The 15911-nt window shown below is 36.6% G+C and overlaps 1 protein-coding gene across 1 annotated transcript in view; it reads right to left on the bottom strand.

Moving 5' to 3' along the window:
• Nucleotides 1-203: 203 nt before the first annotated feature.
• The window catches only part of snx19b (sorting nexin 19b), a 34311-nt gene continuing 18603 nt past the window's right edge, over nucleotides 204-15911 (bottom strand). Inside the window, exons 10-12 of the mRNA XM_053507244.1 lie at nucleotides 6541-6725; nucleotides 6272-6359; nucleotides 204-1666 (exon numbers count right to left, since the gene is read on the bottom strand). Coding sequence (XP_053363219.1) covers nucleotides 1543-1666; nucleotides 6272-6359; nucleotides 6541-6725 — 397 coding nt within the window. The 3' untranslated portion in view covers nucleotides 204-1542. The remainder of the gene's footprint in view (nucleotides 1667-6271; nucleotides 6360-6540; nucleotides 6726-15911) is intronic.

The raw sequence follows: 15911 nt of genomic DNA, 5'->3' as shown, positions 1-15911 counted from the left end.
TATGAATAATTTTTATAGCAAAAAATAAGTTAATTTTCATAGAAAAAAATAAGTTAAAAATAGGATTTCCAATATTTGACACCAATTATAATAATGGTTAACTGTGTTGCATAAACCTTACCCAGGGGTAAATCAGTCTTTAAAATGCACTTTTAGACAAAAAGCCTACTATTGAAATAAACATTTAAAAGTATTATTAGAGATACGAGTGGCTAAATCTGTAATTGTATCAGTGTTAATTGACAAAAAAGACGCATTTACATTTGCAAAACAAATAAACAGGTTCTTTACAGAGCTCATATGCACATGATATTTATGCAGGAATCTTAAATCAGTTCTTTTAGCATTTAATTACAATACATATCATGTCTTACAACGCAGTTTCTCTATTCAGACAATAACAAGTAAAGCAATAATTTAAGCATACACATTTAACATCACATAATATCACATAATAGGGACTAGTGGATTTTTCAACATTTCACAATGGTCACTATATTGGGGGACATAATGCAGATTAGACCACTGATGAAAGTTAAACATATTTACCACTAAGGAATGACTTTTCATGGCTTTTGATCCATTCCTTGTAAAATCTGCTTTACATACAAAACAGAATTACAAACATGTTAAGGCAGATAATACATTTCTTTTGCTGTTTTAGACATCAATATTCCTATTAATATTAATATTCTTTATGATTTCAACAAAGTGCACAAGTTTGAGGAAAATACTTTAGAATTTATATCTAATGAAATGGGTTAGTATATTTACAAGAACTTAACTGTGTTAACAGCTATCTATGTCCAACAATATTTAGAATAGGAAACTGGAATGGAATGGAAAGACCACTCTGCATTCTTCTCTGTATTATTTAAAGCTATATACTAAGCAGCATTTTCTTTAAGGCCAACCATAAAAAGTAGGAAATTACCCACCCTCTAAACAGACAAGATTAAGCTGTAAAATATCCCCTGAAGAATGTACAGTTTCAACATGACACTAAACTTCATGCCAGCTCACATGGAAAAACACTTCAACCTAAATAAAGTGGAGGAAGATACATCAGGAAGTTAGAGTTAAGAATCATAAGCAAATGAGAGACAAATGTGCCCATGCCAAGGATCAAAATAAATGCTCAACAAGTATCCTTAAAGTAATTTTAAATACAAACTCAGCCAAACAGGGCCAAGTTAAGTTTAATGCATTTTAATACAAGTCCATCTGTTAAAGGTTTGCCCAGAGTTCATGTCGGAAGAAGGTGGATAAGAGCCTGAGAAGAGGGCTCTCCCTTAATTTAGATCCGGTCCAGGGGTGTTTTGGAGATCAGTCGGGGCCTGCTAAAATGCAAAACAGGTGGCCACTAATCAAAGCTAGGCCAGATGCGCATATTGTGTGCAAGATTCAGACACGTAAGGGCTAAATTAGAGTCAGACCAGACCACGCACATATTCTTTGTTGCTTACACTGAAACTACTCAACTGACCAGACTCATTTCGTTGAGGGTAGGTGGTTGCTGAAACATGTTTCTGTCAAAAGTTCCTAGGGTGGTAGCTTCTCCGCATTTTTAGAAAGACTCTGGAGCAGCATCTTTTGAAAGTCGTCATCAGACAGTTCAGGGATTAGGAATTCAAGTAGCAAATCCCACACACAGTAAACCAGATGCCTGTGCACAAGGAGTCAGATGTCAAACACACATTATCTGTGCACTTGTATCAAGAAGTTTAACAAGAACACTTAAATTAAAAGACTTTCATTTGTAGTTAAAAAATGTATCATGCACTTTCTGCCTGGTGTTTACTGTCCAGCAGCATCTCATAGCATGCAATGTGCAAGTATATTGAACCAATAATTAGAAGTTTATTTACAACATGGCACTTAAAGCAGTCCTTTTTAAACGACATTTTGGTTTAAACTGATAGCAAAGTAATTAGATATGTAAATGCAAATTTATATGCAGTTAGGTCAAACAAAATAACAAAACATTTCGTAAAATCTGTAAACTTCTATGCAAAGAGTTTTAGGTAGAGTGACCCATTTTTTAAATACCTGAAATCAATATAGACACTAATATGCCAAAAGTATGTGGACACCTTTCCTAATTATGGAGTTTAGGTGTTTTAGCGACACTCATTGCTAATAGAAGTCAAGCACAGAGCCATGCAATCTCAGTATAATGCATCATAAGAGCACAGGAACATTAAACATGGTCTTAGGATGACTTGTTGCCACAAGCCAGGGTGTGCAAATTCTGCCCTGGTCACTGTAAAGACATTTATTGTGTTACTATTAAATAGAAATGTGTAGGACAACCAACAGCTCAGTAATCCCCACAGACATAAGAAGCACTGCCAAATATCGAAGAGTGTATTTAAAAAAATAAATAAATAATGCGTATCCTCTGTGGTACCAATCACACATTCCAACGACCTCTGAGAGCAACATCAGCATAACACCTAGTCATTGGGACTTTCAAGAAATGGGTTTCCAAGGCTTAAGCACTCCACAAAAGCCTAAGATCACTACGTGCAATGCCATGCATTGGCTGGGGTGGTGTAAAGCACACTGGACTCTGAAGCAGTGGAAACATGTTATCTAAAGTGATGCTTCAATATCTGGCAGTCTGATGTACAAACTCGATTCCAAAAAAATCTTTAAATTGTGAATAAAAACAGAATGCAGTGATGTGGAAGTTTCAGTTTTCAAAATTTTATTCAGTTTTATTTTATAATACAAAATAGATGACTTGTTTAAATGTTGAGATGTTTAAACTGAGAAAATGTTTCATTTTAAGGGAAAAATCAGTTGTTTTTAAATTTCATGGCATCAACACATCTCAAAAAAGGTGGGACAAGGCCATGTTTACCACTGTGTGGAATGCCCTCTCTTTTTATAACAGTCTGCAAACATCTGGGTAATAAGGAGACAAGTTGTTCAAGTTTAGGAATAGGATTGTTGTCCCATTCTTGTCCAATACAGGCTTCTAGTTGTTCAACTGTCTTAGGTCTTCTTTGTCGCATCTTCTTCTTAATAATGCGCCAAATGTTTTCTTTGGGTGAAAGATCTGGACTGCAGGCTGGCCATTTCAGTACCCGGATCCTTCTCCTACGCAGCCATGATGTTGTAATTGATGCAGTATGTGGTCTAGCATTGTCATGTTGGAAAATGCAAGGTCTTCCCTGAAAGAGACGACGCCTGGATGGGAGCATATGTTGTTCTAGAACTTGGATATACCTTTCAACATTGATGGTGCCTTTCCAGATTTGTAAGCTGCCCATGCCACACAGACTCATGCAACCCCATACCATCAAAGATGCAGGCTTCTGACCTGAGCGCTGATAACAACTTGTCCTCTTTAGTCCAGATGACATGGCGTCCCAGTTTCCCCCAAAAAAACAAATTTTGATTTGTCTATCCTCAGAACAGTTTTCCACCAGTCCATTTTAAATGAGCCTTGGCCCAGAGAAAACGCCTGCACTTCTGGATCATATTCATACAGTATATGGCTTCTTTTTTGACCTATAGAGTTTTAGCTGGCAACAGCAAATGGATTGTGTTCACAGACAATGTTTTCAGGAAGTATTCCTAAATGCAGTGCTGTCTAAAGGCCCAAAAATCACAGGCATCCAGTATGGGCTCCCGGCCTTGACCCATACGCACAGAGATTGTCTGAATCTTTGGATAATATCATGCACTGTAGATGATGATAACTTCAAACTCTTTGCAATTTTTCTCTGAGAAACTCCTTTCTGATATTGCACCAATATTTTTCGCCGCAGCATTGGGGGAATTGGTGATCCTCTGGCCTTGTTGACTTCTGATAGACACTGCCACTCTGAGAGGCTCTTTTTTACCCAATCATGTTGCCAGTTGACCTAATAAGTTGCAAATTTGTCCTGACCTCTTATTGCTATCTGTCCCAACTTTTTTGGAATGAGCTCTCATGAAATCCAAAATGAGCCAATATCTGGCATGACATTTCAAAATGTCTCACTTTCAACATTTGATATGTTATCTATATTCTATTCTGAATAAAATATTAAAATTTGAAACTTTCACTTTATTGCATTCTGTTTTTATTCACAATTTGTACAGTGTCCCAACTTTTTTGGAATCGGGTTTGTACAATAATACCTACTGGATTGTACAAGGGATGATAGAATGGTGTTTTGCAGGGCTCAGCCTTTGTTCAATTGAAGGATGATGTTATTGCCACAGCATTCATTTTAGAAAACTGTATGCTTACAATATTGTGGAAGACCCTTTCCTCTTCCAACATGACTGTATGTTGTGTACAAAGGTCCAATGTTTGGTCCAATGTTACAAAGGTAACATTGTGTCATTGCAATTGGCCCATGGGTAGATAAGATATGGTAATTTTAAATGGAAAACATCCTTAAATCATAAAAAAAATTAGACTTTGAAAAAAAATCATTACTTTATCTTAAAATTCAACAGATGGTGCTGTAAATCTCTCAATGCACATTATGAGTGTGCAATTGAAATCTACTCAATAAACGCAATCTCGCACCATTTCATTCCGCACACTTCACGGTAACGTAAAATCTTTTATTCATTTTAAAATTCAACAAATGGTTTTGTACATTTTTTAGAACACGCTTAGGAGTGTGCAGTTATATTTAACACAAACAAAGTTGCAGGCACATTTAGTGTATAAATTATATATATATACACATACAAGACACACACAAGTTTGCATACCTTGGGAGAATTTGCAAGATCTTTTTTTATGAAATCATGACCGAGAAGCCAAATCAAATGTATTTTATTTCTTATAGAACTCAAGTTAATATGTAAAACAGAACAGAATGGCACACTTGTGCATCAGACAAAATATGCCGATAATGAAAATGAAGAAATAATCCCTGTTCAAAAGTTTCTTACCTGTAGTTCTTAATATTTTGTATTGCCCCCCTTTAGCATCAATGATGGCATGCAGTTTTTTGTAATAATTGTACATGAGGTCCTTAATTCCTGGAATTTTTTTGGTTGTCTTGCATGAACTGCACTTTTGAGATCTCCCAAAAGTGGCTTAATGATATTGAGATTAAGAGACTGTGATGGCCACTCCAGAACCTCCACCATTTTCAGCTGTAGCCATTAGTGGGTCAACTCGGCCTTGTTCTTTGAGTCATTGTCATGTTGGAACACCTACGAGTGTCCCATTCATAGCTTTTGTGCTGCAGAATGCAAATAGTCTGCCAGTATTTACTGACAACATGCTGCATTCATCTTGCCATCAATTTTGATTAACTTCTCTGTGCCAGTGGAGTTCACACAGCCCCAATCCTTCTGACAGTAGTGGGTGAAATCTTTCTTGGTCTACCTGACCGTGGCTTAGTATAAACAGAACTTCATATTTTCCACTTCTTTATCACAGTCTGAACAGTACTGACTCGCATTTTCAAATGATGAGATATCTTTTTTTATTCTTGTTTAGCTTTATGAAGTTCAACTACCTCATTACACAAGTCTGTTGTCAGTTCTTTTGTCTTCCCTATGGTGAAGTATCTGGCCAAGTCAGTGCATTACCTTATGAGCAAAAAAACTTACTGACCATTTATGCACAGACACTAAATACAATCACAATTAGTTACAGGTGTGGAAACTTTCCTTAAATAACTACAATTTTAACCAGTTAACACCTTAAGCTATTTGAGTCTGGTTCCTCTCAAGGTTTCTTCCTACTACCATCTCAGGGAGTTTTTCCTTGCCACTGTTGCCCTTGGCCTGCTCACCAGGGACAAACTGACCATTTTGATTCATACACATTCAAATTCCACACAAACTTAAATAATTATTTTGATTGTGTAAAGCTGTTTGGGACAATGCCAATTGTTAAAAGCGCTATACGAATGAAATTTAATTGAATCTCCTGGTACGGTATATACTAAAGGTACAAAAGATGTAATCTTCAGGCTGCAGTAAGGGACACAGAATAGCATGGGTTTTTACAATTGCAATCTGTTGCAACATATTCATAATATGCTATTTTTGTCTGTAATGTGCAGCCCTAGTGCCTTGGGCATAAGAACACACTTAATTTCTTTTGTGCCACAGTTTTTAGTGGTTTAAATTAAATTTGTTAGGGAATTTTTTTTCTTGGCTCTTATAAGAGTTGCATAACAATTCTGCTTGTGTACTTTGTGTGCATTCAATTTGCTGTGCATGTATTATTAATTGTGTGTGTGTGTGTGTGTGTGTGTGTGTGTGTGTGTGTGTGTGTGTGTGTATGTGTCCTTAGACTGACCTGTTTATTGTAGAATCCTGAAGAGAATCAAGAACGACCTGCCAGGAATGCTTGTACTTCTCTGAGCCCAGCATATCCGAAACAAGATCTGTAAAAACACATGACAGTATGGTCACCCATACACACACAAGAAAATAAGAAAGCAATGAGCATGAGCAATAGACATACAGAGTTTATTGACAAAGTCAGATTTTTACTTGGACTTTTACTTGAACATTTACAGACTTGTGAAAAAAGCATCTACTGTAGAGGCAGGAAAGGTACTCTACCAGGAAGCAAATTCATCAAACACTGCAGTGACTGCTTTTTGGTGTCAACTTTCTGCTGCTGAGTCCGCAGAGGCCGGGGATGGGTGGGCAGAGTTCCCCCAGGCCACACAGCCTGCTGCAGCACTCGCAAATAAGTTACCCAGTACTGCATACATGTTAGATTGGCCACTCCAACCTCCAGCCACCTATGCGAAAAAAAAACATACATACATAAGAATAAAGTCAATTTTACATTAAACCAAAAATTATGTTACAAATACCAAAAAGGTCCTTGTCAGTCTAGTATTTGAATAATGAGGAGTTATCTGATGCTTTGGAAATACATTTTTACTGAAAATGAGAGCCTGAATGCTTCGGTATGTTATGTGTTTCACTAAGTGGCAGCAGGGAGAGCGAGAGTGAGAACGAGAGCAAGTGATACAGCGAGAGATTTCTAAGCTGCACAAAACGGTTTGTGTGTTAATCAGAACAAAGAAGTATAAACTTAACATAACATACTTAAGTAAGTTGCAGCCTCCCTAACTGGAACATGTTTATGAGGAGTACACCTCATCAGTGACCAGCTACATCAGAAAGTTGACCAATGACATCACTGTCTTCAAGATCATCATCTCACGACCCAATTAGAAACCGTGGATTATTGCGGAATTACGTGCACTTCTGAGGACCCGAGACTCTTCAAAGCGGGAGATAAGGTGGCCCTTAGAAGAGCAAGGGCCAAACTTTCTGGGCCCAGAGAATCCACAACCACTTCATAGACAGCGACGACACACGGCTCATGTGGCAGGGCTTACACTGCACTTTGCATACCGTCCTAACCGCTCAACGGATGACGCCATCTCTACTGCACTCCATCTTGCCCTCACACACTTAGACAAGAAGGACACATACGTTCAAATGCTGTACATAGATTTCAGCTCAGCATTCAACACTATTATCTCCCAACAACTGATCGAGGAGCTGAGCCTGTTGGGCCTGAACACCTCCCTCTGCAACTGGATCCTGGACTTTCTGACCGGAAGGCCTCAGTCAGTACGAATCGGTAACTGCACCTCCAGCACCACCACACTGAGCACTGGGGCCCCACAAGGCTGTGTGCTCAGTCCCCTGCTGTTCACACTGCTGAGTCACGACTGTGTAGCAACACACAGTTCGAATCACATCATTAAGTTCGCTGATGACACAATAGTGGTGGGTCTCATTAGCAAGAATGACGAGTCAGTGTACAGAGAGGAAGTGCAGAGGCTAACGGACTGATGTAAAGACAACAATCTGTCTTTGAATGTTGACAAGACAAAGGAGATGGTTTTTGACTTTAGGAGGACACGAGGCGACCATTCGCTGAGCATCAACGGCTTCTCTGTGGAGAAGGACCTCAGCTGGTCCCTCAACACCAGCTCCCTACACAAGAAAGCGCAACAGCGTCTCTTCTTTCTAAGAAGACTGAGGAAGGCCCAGTTTCCACCACCGATCCTGACCACCTTCTATAGAGGAACTATCGAGAGCATCCTGAGCGGCTTCATCACTGTCTGGTTTGGGAATTGTGCCATATCGGACCGAAAGACCCTACAGCGGATAGTGAGAACAGCTCATCACCTTAACACCTTATTATTATGTTATGTTGTGTTTGTCGCACTTTCACTTTGTTGCTTTTTCTTTGCACATTTGCACATGCACTTTATATTGTCTGTTGTCTATAAAAACCCTGTAGATAGTCTTCCTTAGCTAGTTAGTTTTTGTTAATTTATGTTGTAATTTATGTTAGATCAATCTGTCTTGTCTTTGCTAGCCAGCTAACTAGGCCTCTTAGCTAGCTAGTTTAGGTTTTCTGTTAATTTATGTTGTAAATTTATGTTGCATGTAGCACCTTGGTCCAGGAAGAACGTTGTTTCGTTTCACTGTGTACTACAGTAACTGTATATGGTTGAACCTACAGAGCAGCTGATTGTATGTACCCTTTATAGATCATTATGGCTCAATTACTGCTAATAATGTTATTCAGTGTCAGAAAATTTTTGCACCATGTCTGTGCTATAATGATGTTCACAAAAGGTCATCAATTAATATCACAATTTCATTCATTTCTGTTAAAAAGTTACTAGCCATTACTAGCATGCTAATCATTTTCATAGGAACTTTTATGAAGGTATTTTACATCACTCATATTACTGTTTACATCCATACAAAGTGTAATGCAAAAATCTAAATACAGTAATTTTATTTAGTACATTTTATAATCCACAGATTAAAATTTAATCCTGCCTAAAGACCTTACTCAAGCATTTAAGTACAAAACACCACAAGGGATCACAAAAAACATTCCTACAAACTTTAAATTAAATAATTCCACAAATGACTGACCCAAGCAAAGTGTGAACCAAAAGCTTGAAGTATGTGCTATTTTTATCAGAGACATAAATCATTAATTTCAAGTTCAAGTTCAAGTAGGCTTTATTGTCACTTAAACTGAATTATTCAATGGTGTAAGGCTTTCACTAAAAGTAACTTTCACGCTAGTACCAAAATCTGACAATACTTCATAAGTATTTAGTAGTATTACAGAATATTTTCCTTCTTGATAAAGTTAAAAACTACATACAGTACGTTTTAAATGATTTGCAATATATACAATATATAATACATAAATACTGAATATACAATCCCCTAAGCAAGTATTGTAGAATCATGGCTAGTTCAACAAAATAAAATAAAATAAAAATAATAATAAAATAAGATGACAATGTATAGCAAAATGCAAAAGATCAAATACTTTTGGAGAAGAATTTCTTCAGAAATTTCTTTCTACAAATAATATTATTTATTAAGTCGTGTGCTTGGTGTACAGTGAGGAGTCCAATGGAATATCGGGTGTTGGAAAAGAGACCAATGGTGATCAACGGTAGCACATTTTATTCCACTAACTGCATTAGTTCTGTTTATAAACTGCGGCTCATTTTGACTGGAACAATCTCAGAAAGGAGACACAAAGCTTTAGCAGGGAGTATATTTCTCAAGAGCAATGGAAAAAGAGTCAGTATGAGCAGAAATGAGCCATAAAATGACATTTCAAATGTTAATGGCAGCCTTGATTCATTGTGACACTCCAAAAATATAAACATGTATATAAGTATATACCATATGGACTGTCTAATTGGTATTTCGATTTCAATCTGAAATAATATACTGTTTGGGCAGTCAATACGGTAATTACTGGCAATAGAATGTACCTACGTAATTTGTAGTCAACAACTTACACAACCCTAAATCATTTCTCATTACTCAATTACTATATTTACATAACTGTATGCCAATATACCGATTTTTAACAAAAATATACTTATTAAATAATGCTAATATTTACTGCCATCAACTGCCATTCTTTAAATAAAACTTTAAAATACAGTACATTTAAAATGTAGTCCAAATGTGGACAAACTACTGTATAATACTTTTGTAAGTAATGATATGATTTTGGAAGACTAATGTGCCAAATGTATCCATAATTAAAAATTTCATTTGAACACATTTTATATAGTTGTACGGCACTGCTCGAATGGTCTAGCACTGGTTTTTATTAAAGCTTAAAAGACTAATTATTGAAAAAATAAATATATCACTACGCTCATTCACATCAGTAAATCAGTAATTTGATTAAAACTAGTGTTGATTTTAATGACTGCATTCTGACAGATTTCCTACTTAACAGAAACAAACTAACGTTACTTTTACAAAATAAAAAATGCTTATATTTTACAATACACAAAATGTTTGAGTATAAGCTTTGTATGTGGATAAGGATTCCACAGTCAATTTTGTAAGTTTGAGATGCAATTTAGCTACAGTACTTGCAATGCAAATGTAAATGCATTCATTCCCCCAAAACACACATTAAAGACACAAGGAACACCAAATCCAGATAAAAATGATCCAGATGAATATCTTACGTATTTACTGTGAACCCTATTAAGATTTGAAATCAGGAATTACACAGTACACATTTAGCAGAAATATTATTTACACGACCAGAGAATTACTGAGAAAAAGTTGATAATGCTCCATTACAACTCTCTATACTTTTTTTTTTAGTTTAAAAAGCTTACCACTTTCTAAATTAAGCTATACAACGCAACTCACTTTACTCTGCAGATTTAATCTTGATATATTTACAAGAGGAGAATGATTCATTTGGTGCTTTGGCTTGGCTGAGGTGTCTCATGCAGGTGTCTCCACAAACTAATTACTCCTTGTCCAAATACACGAAATAAAGTGACTGATTCAGTCTCGATGTTCTTACCAAATGGAACACTAAGATCTGTCTGCACAGCCAAGTTCTAATTCATCTTATGGAATAATCAACCTCGGAAAAGAGTCTGGGTCATGAGCGAGTCTTTAAATAAACCATTACATACTAGAGCCTGTTGTATTACCCAGGGTAATGCTGAAATAAACAAAGCATCTTTCCCAACTTCTGGTTTATCTTAAAAACATTCATTTCTATCAGCAGAGAATTAATCTTCCATTTCCAAGGTTGAGGATAAGGCTTAGTCAAGGATACCATGGGTATGGTTAATTAGTTTGTAACAAATTTGTTCTGACATGCTAAAAAGACAAACATGTACAGCAACATCTCCATGGCATAAATAAAAGCTTTTTTTAATGCGTGCACACAATTTCTTCATAAAGCAGATGTTCATATTTTTCTGGCATCGGCACTATTCAGTTCTTTGGACACCTCATATCAGGCCCTTCCCTAACTGTTGCTATATGGTTTCTAACTCAGAAAAGCATGTTTATATTGACAGTTTCCAAGGCTAAAGTAGGAGAACGTGAGTGGTTCACTTAGACCTCTGACTTAAACCAAACTGAACACCTTTGTGATGAAATGAAACACTGGCTGCCCCGCAGACCTTCTTATTCTACATGAATCCCGCACTTCATTAATGCTCATATTTTGAACAAATACAGGTTTTTCTTAATTTAGTACTTTAAAAGTTACTTGCAGATGTATAGTCAACAATTATCTTAGGATAAAGCAATCTGATGATGTCTGTCCTCTCACATTCGTGATGCTATCTATTACCATATACAGATCAAGCTTTAAATCGTCTGACCCCCACAGTGCTATGAAGTGCCTCCTGTCATACCCAAAATATCTTTAGTTTACATCCCAAAATATCTGAACTTCGTGTTGCACGCCTGTAAAGATTAAGACAGCCTTCAGAGCTCACCATTAGCATAGATAGATAGTGTATATATATATGACAGATGCAACTAATTAACTGTGCTTTTTCATTAAAGTGCCTTTAGCGTTGGGAGTAATCAACACAGGCCAGTAAAAGTTTAACAAAGCCAAAAACCCATGGTGGGGGATAACTGGGAGAAAAAAGACAGCAGGAATCTGAGAACAATTGCTTAGTTCCTTTGGTTTCTGACCAGGCCAAAGGAGGCTTTCAATCACAGGCTTTTCTCAAGCCCTCGTCTGGGTCCATGAGAATTAAAGACCCAGTGAGGGCTAATACTGGGGCGGAGAGAAATAATGACATGGCAGAGCTGAACTAGGTCCATTGTGGGTGGTAAATTTGCCTCTGCATGGGGTTAAGTCTTTAATATGTTAATATAAGACAGGAGTAGAGGAGTAGCATTATGAACTCCCTTTTAAAAGAGAATATTGCCATGGATGACTAAAAACTTTACCCCAGGAGGTTCCACGGCAAACCAATCTATTACCAAATCAAGAGAGTACACTGAATGTTTATCTGAAGCACCTTCTTCCAAATATTCAGGATTTAGCTGTAGTAACAAAATGGAGTCCACTTTCATCGTCTTTATCATAAACATTAATCACTAGACCCAAATTTTACAAGATTAAGATCTATATTCAAAGAACTGTAGGACCTTAAGGTTAAAAAGCAACTAAGCAGGAAGGTTTACTGCAAACACTGCATATGAGTTGACAATCATTGATCTAAACTATTTGTTCAAAAAAACAAAAAACCCACAACTTCCTTATCTTGTAGTAGTTAAAATTCAAGACAGGAACATATGACAACGATTCTATAACAAAGAACTCACAATAAATAATCAAACCCATCTTGGACTCATAAGTTTAAATAAAGCTACCAACAGACAGCAATGAAGTTCTTCTTTTAAATTTAAAAAATGGTGACAAAAGTCTACGATTCAGACTTAAAAAGGACCAGGAAATGGATATAATTTTGGCAACAAGTGGATTCAAAATATACATTGATATCATTTGATATCCTTAAACTTTGATTATGGCATTGTTTTAACCACCTTATGTGTCAGAACATTTATTGTACTTATAGCATTAATAAATAACCTAGGGCCACGGTGGCTTAGTGGTTAACACTGTTACCGTGCACTTCCAGGGTCCGGTTCGGTTCCTGTGTGCATGGAGTTTACATGTTCTCTCTTCCCATTCTTGGTGGGTTTCCTCCGGGTACTCCGGTTTCCTTCCACAGTCCAAAGACATGCAGATTATGCTATTTGGCAATTATAAATTGACCTCTAGTGTGTGTGTGTGTGTGTGTGTGTGTGTGTGTGTGTGTGTCTCTGTGCACCCTGCAATAGATTGGCATCCTGTCCAGGGTGTATCTGCCATGTTTCCTAAGTCTCCTAGGCTCCAGGCCCCCCATGGCCCTGTACACAGGATAAAGGGGTATACACAATGAGTGTGTGAATACATTCAGGTCATAAGGTGACTTTATTTTATTGCCACATAAAGTTGTTGAGCCTTGACCTTAGCAACTCTAGCAATTCCAGATCATAACACTGCCTCCATATGCTTGTACAGTGAGTACAATGAATGGTGGGCACATCACGTCATGTTCTTCCCTTCTTCCCCTCACTCTGGAATAGGGTTAATCTGTACTTAAATCACACCTCATGACCTTTATCTGATGCTCCAAAGTCCAATCTTTATGCTCCTAGCTAAATAAACCCTTTTGTTTAATTAATCTCACCAACGAGCGGTTTGCTTATGGACACACAACAGTTTAGTTCTAATCCTGAAATCTAAGAGTGATTTTTATTGTAGAAGCAACTTCACCAAGCAATCTCTGAACATGGTAATTATCGCTTTTTTTCCAACGACTTTTTTTTTGCTAGGTTGACAGTTGACCACTATCCTTCCAGAATTTAAAAATGTGTTGGACAGTTCATAACGTAATTCCAGTAATCCCAGCAATCTTCTTGTTGTCTTTGCTTAAAACATGCCAATAATTTGTGTTCTAAAACACAGTAATATCTTTCCATGCCCAAGTCTTGTGGCTGTTTAAGAATTGAGAAGCTACTTCCTATATCAGTTAAGGTTAAAATGATCGGTGGCAGCTGAAATATATGAATTACTAAAGTAATTATTATTTTCATGCTATCGTCGTTTTTTTTTTTAACGGCTATAATTTAGAAGGCTATAATTTGCCATTTAATAAGCATATATCTCTTCCATATTAGAAGTCAACAAAAATTAACTGTGTTTGTTACGTAAGAAAATGCCAAATGTCTGCCAAATGCCTAAATGTAAAATGCCTTTATAAATTATAACCTTGGTTAATTCTTAACTACATTTTTCTTCTATTAGGGAATGGTAACAGAAACAATTAAACCTTTACTAAAAAAATTAACTCAACATTTGCTTTGACTGACTACAGAACATCATGAAACTTTCCCTTTATCTCCAACCATCTGCAATTAGATATACAGGTTTTGTACAGTAGTTAGAATTCTGGCCTCACCAAAGTACTGTGGCTGCACTATGTACAACTATAAGAGCTACTTCTGGTGTCTGGTCAGGGTGGTGTCTCTCCTTGTATTGCTTAATCTCAGTGCAGCTTAACAATAGATAATGGCATTATCTATGATAACACAGATACGATCTTTTATGCTATAGAAATAAATGCTACTAATTACATATAAAGCACTTAATGGTGTTAGCCCAAAGTACTTAAGGTGCAGGTTCTTTATCTAGGTTCCCCATCTTCTATGTGGATATTTCCTCCTAATGTTGACCCAAAAACCTTTGTCTGGTTCCTAGTGTCTGGTTCAAGTTTCTTCCTTATGTCGTGTCAGAAATTTCCTAGCTATTGCTGCCTCTGGGTTACTCATTAGGGATCTAAATCTACATCCGGATTTTGGTAAAGCTGCTTTGTAACAATACCCACACTAAAAAGCTCTATACAAATTAAACTTAAGTAAATATGTAATAATATGAGCTGAAATGACAACGCCCTAATAGGTATCATATCTAAACATTTTGCACTTGTGGGAATCCTCAACAGTGTCAGCTTAGATTGCTGTTAGATACTGATTTTATCTTACTGTTGTTCCAAACAGGATGTTTAATAGCCAGGATGTTATCTGAGTAATGCAATTCCCCCACGGTCTGAGACGAGTCGACGTGGAATTACCCAAACTGTCTACATCACAACAAAATACTTTATTTTTTGCCTTTAGACCATTTGGCAGAAACAGACCAGATGTAATGCTGCATTTGATTACCTCAGACAGGCAAAGTGGACGCTTTACTATTTAAGGCAGTTCTGACCTCTGTGTGTTAAAGCTACAAAGTTGGAGTGGAGGGGGATGGGGGGTGGACAGCTTTTGTTAGCTGTAATGAGTGTCGCATGTTTACCTCCTTAACAACAAACTGTAAATTTAAACTCTGTAAAAAACTAACTGTAGATTTGATTTTTAACCAGATAATCTACCTGTGCATTGAGGAATCTAAAGCAAATACTTGTATATGGGTTTCAGTTCAAGAAAACTTCACCCACTGGGTGAATGTTACCTTTGCAACTTTTATGAAGGGTATACTGAAGTCATACAATTTACTTCAACCAGCTATATTATCGTAAAAACTATAATAACAGATATGGTCTTGCCTTAACTTTCTAGTGATACAAACTGTACCCAAATAAATCTTAATCTTCAATGTTCTGAATTCTTTTTCACTAGATATATACTGTTAGTTGAAATAGAGCTTAAAAGTTAACAGATAAGACTTAACAAATATGTTCCTGTATATTACAATAAAAGTTGTATTCATAAATTCATTACTGTTCTCGTGCCCTTGTTCCATTTGCAATAGAGTTCATCCGATGCTGCATAATTCAGGTTTGAGCGATATGCCATTATTTCTAAAGACAATGTGCAAATTAACAGTAAAAAGACTTAACAATACCTTGTTTACTACCAAATACTATAATAATAAGTCTGAATTTGAATATCTTATTGAAATAACTTTACTCTTCAGTAGGAAAAGATGTGGGTGCAGCATAAAAACTATTGTATGTCAATTCAAAAGACAATACATTTTTTCCTATGATCAATAGCAAATTGTTACAGGTGGCACA

Source organism: Clarias gariepinus, chromosome 11, assembly GCF_024256425.1.
Source record: "Clarias gariepinus isolate MV-2021 ecotype Netherlands chromosome 11, CGAR_prim_01v2, whole genome shotgun sequence".
NCBI lineage: Eukaryota > Metazoa > Chordata > Actinopteri > Siluriformes > Clariidae > Clarias > Clarias gariepinus.
Note: the sequence above shows the minus strand (reverse complement) of the source record. Positions and strands in the feature narration are given on the sequence as shown.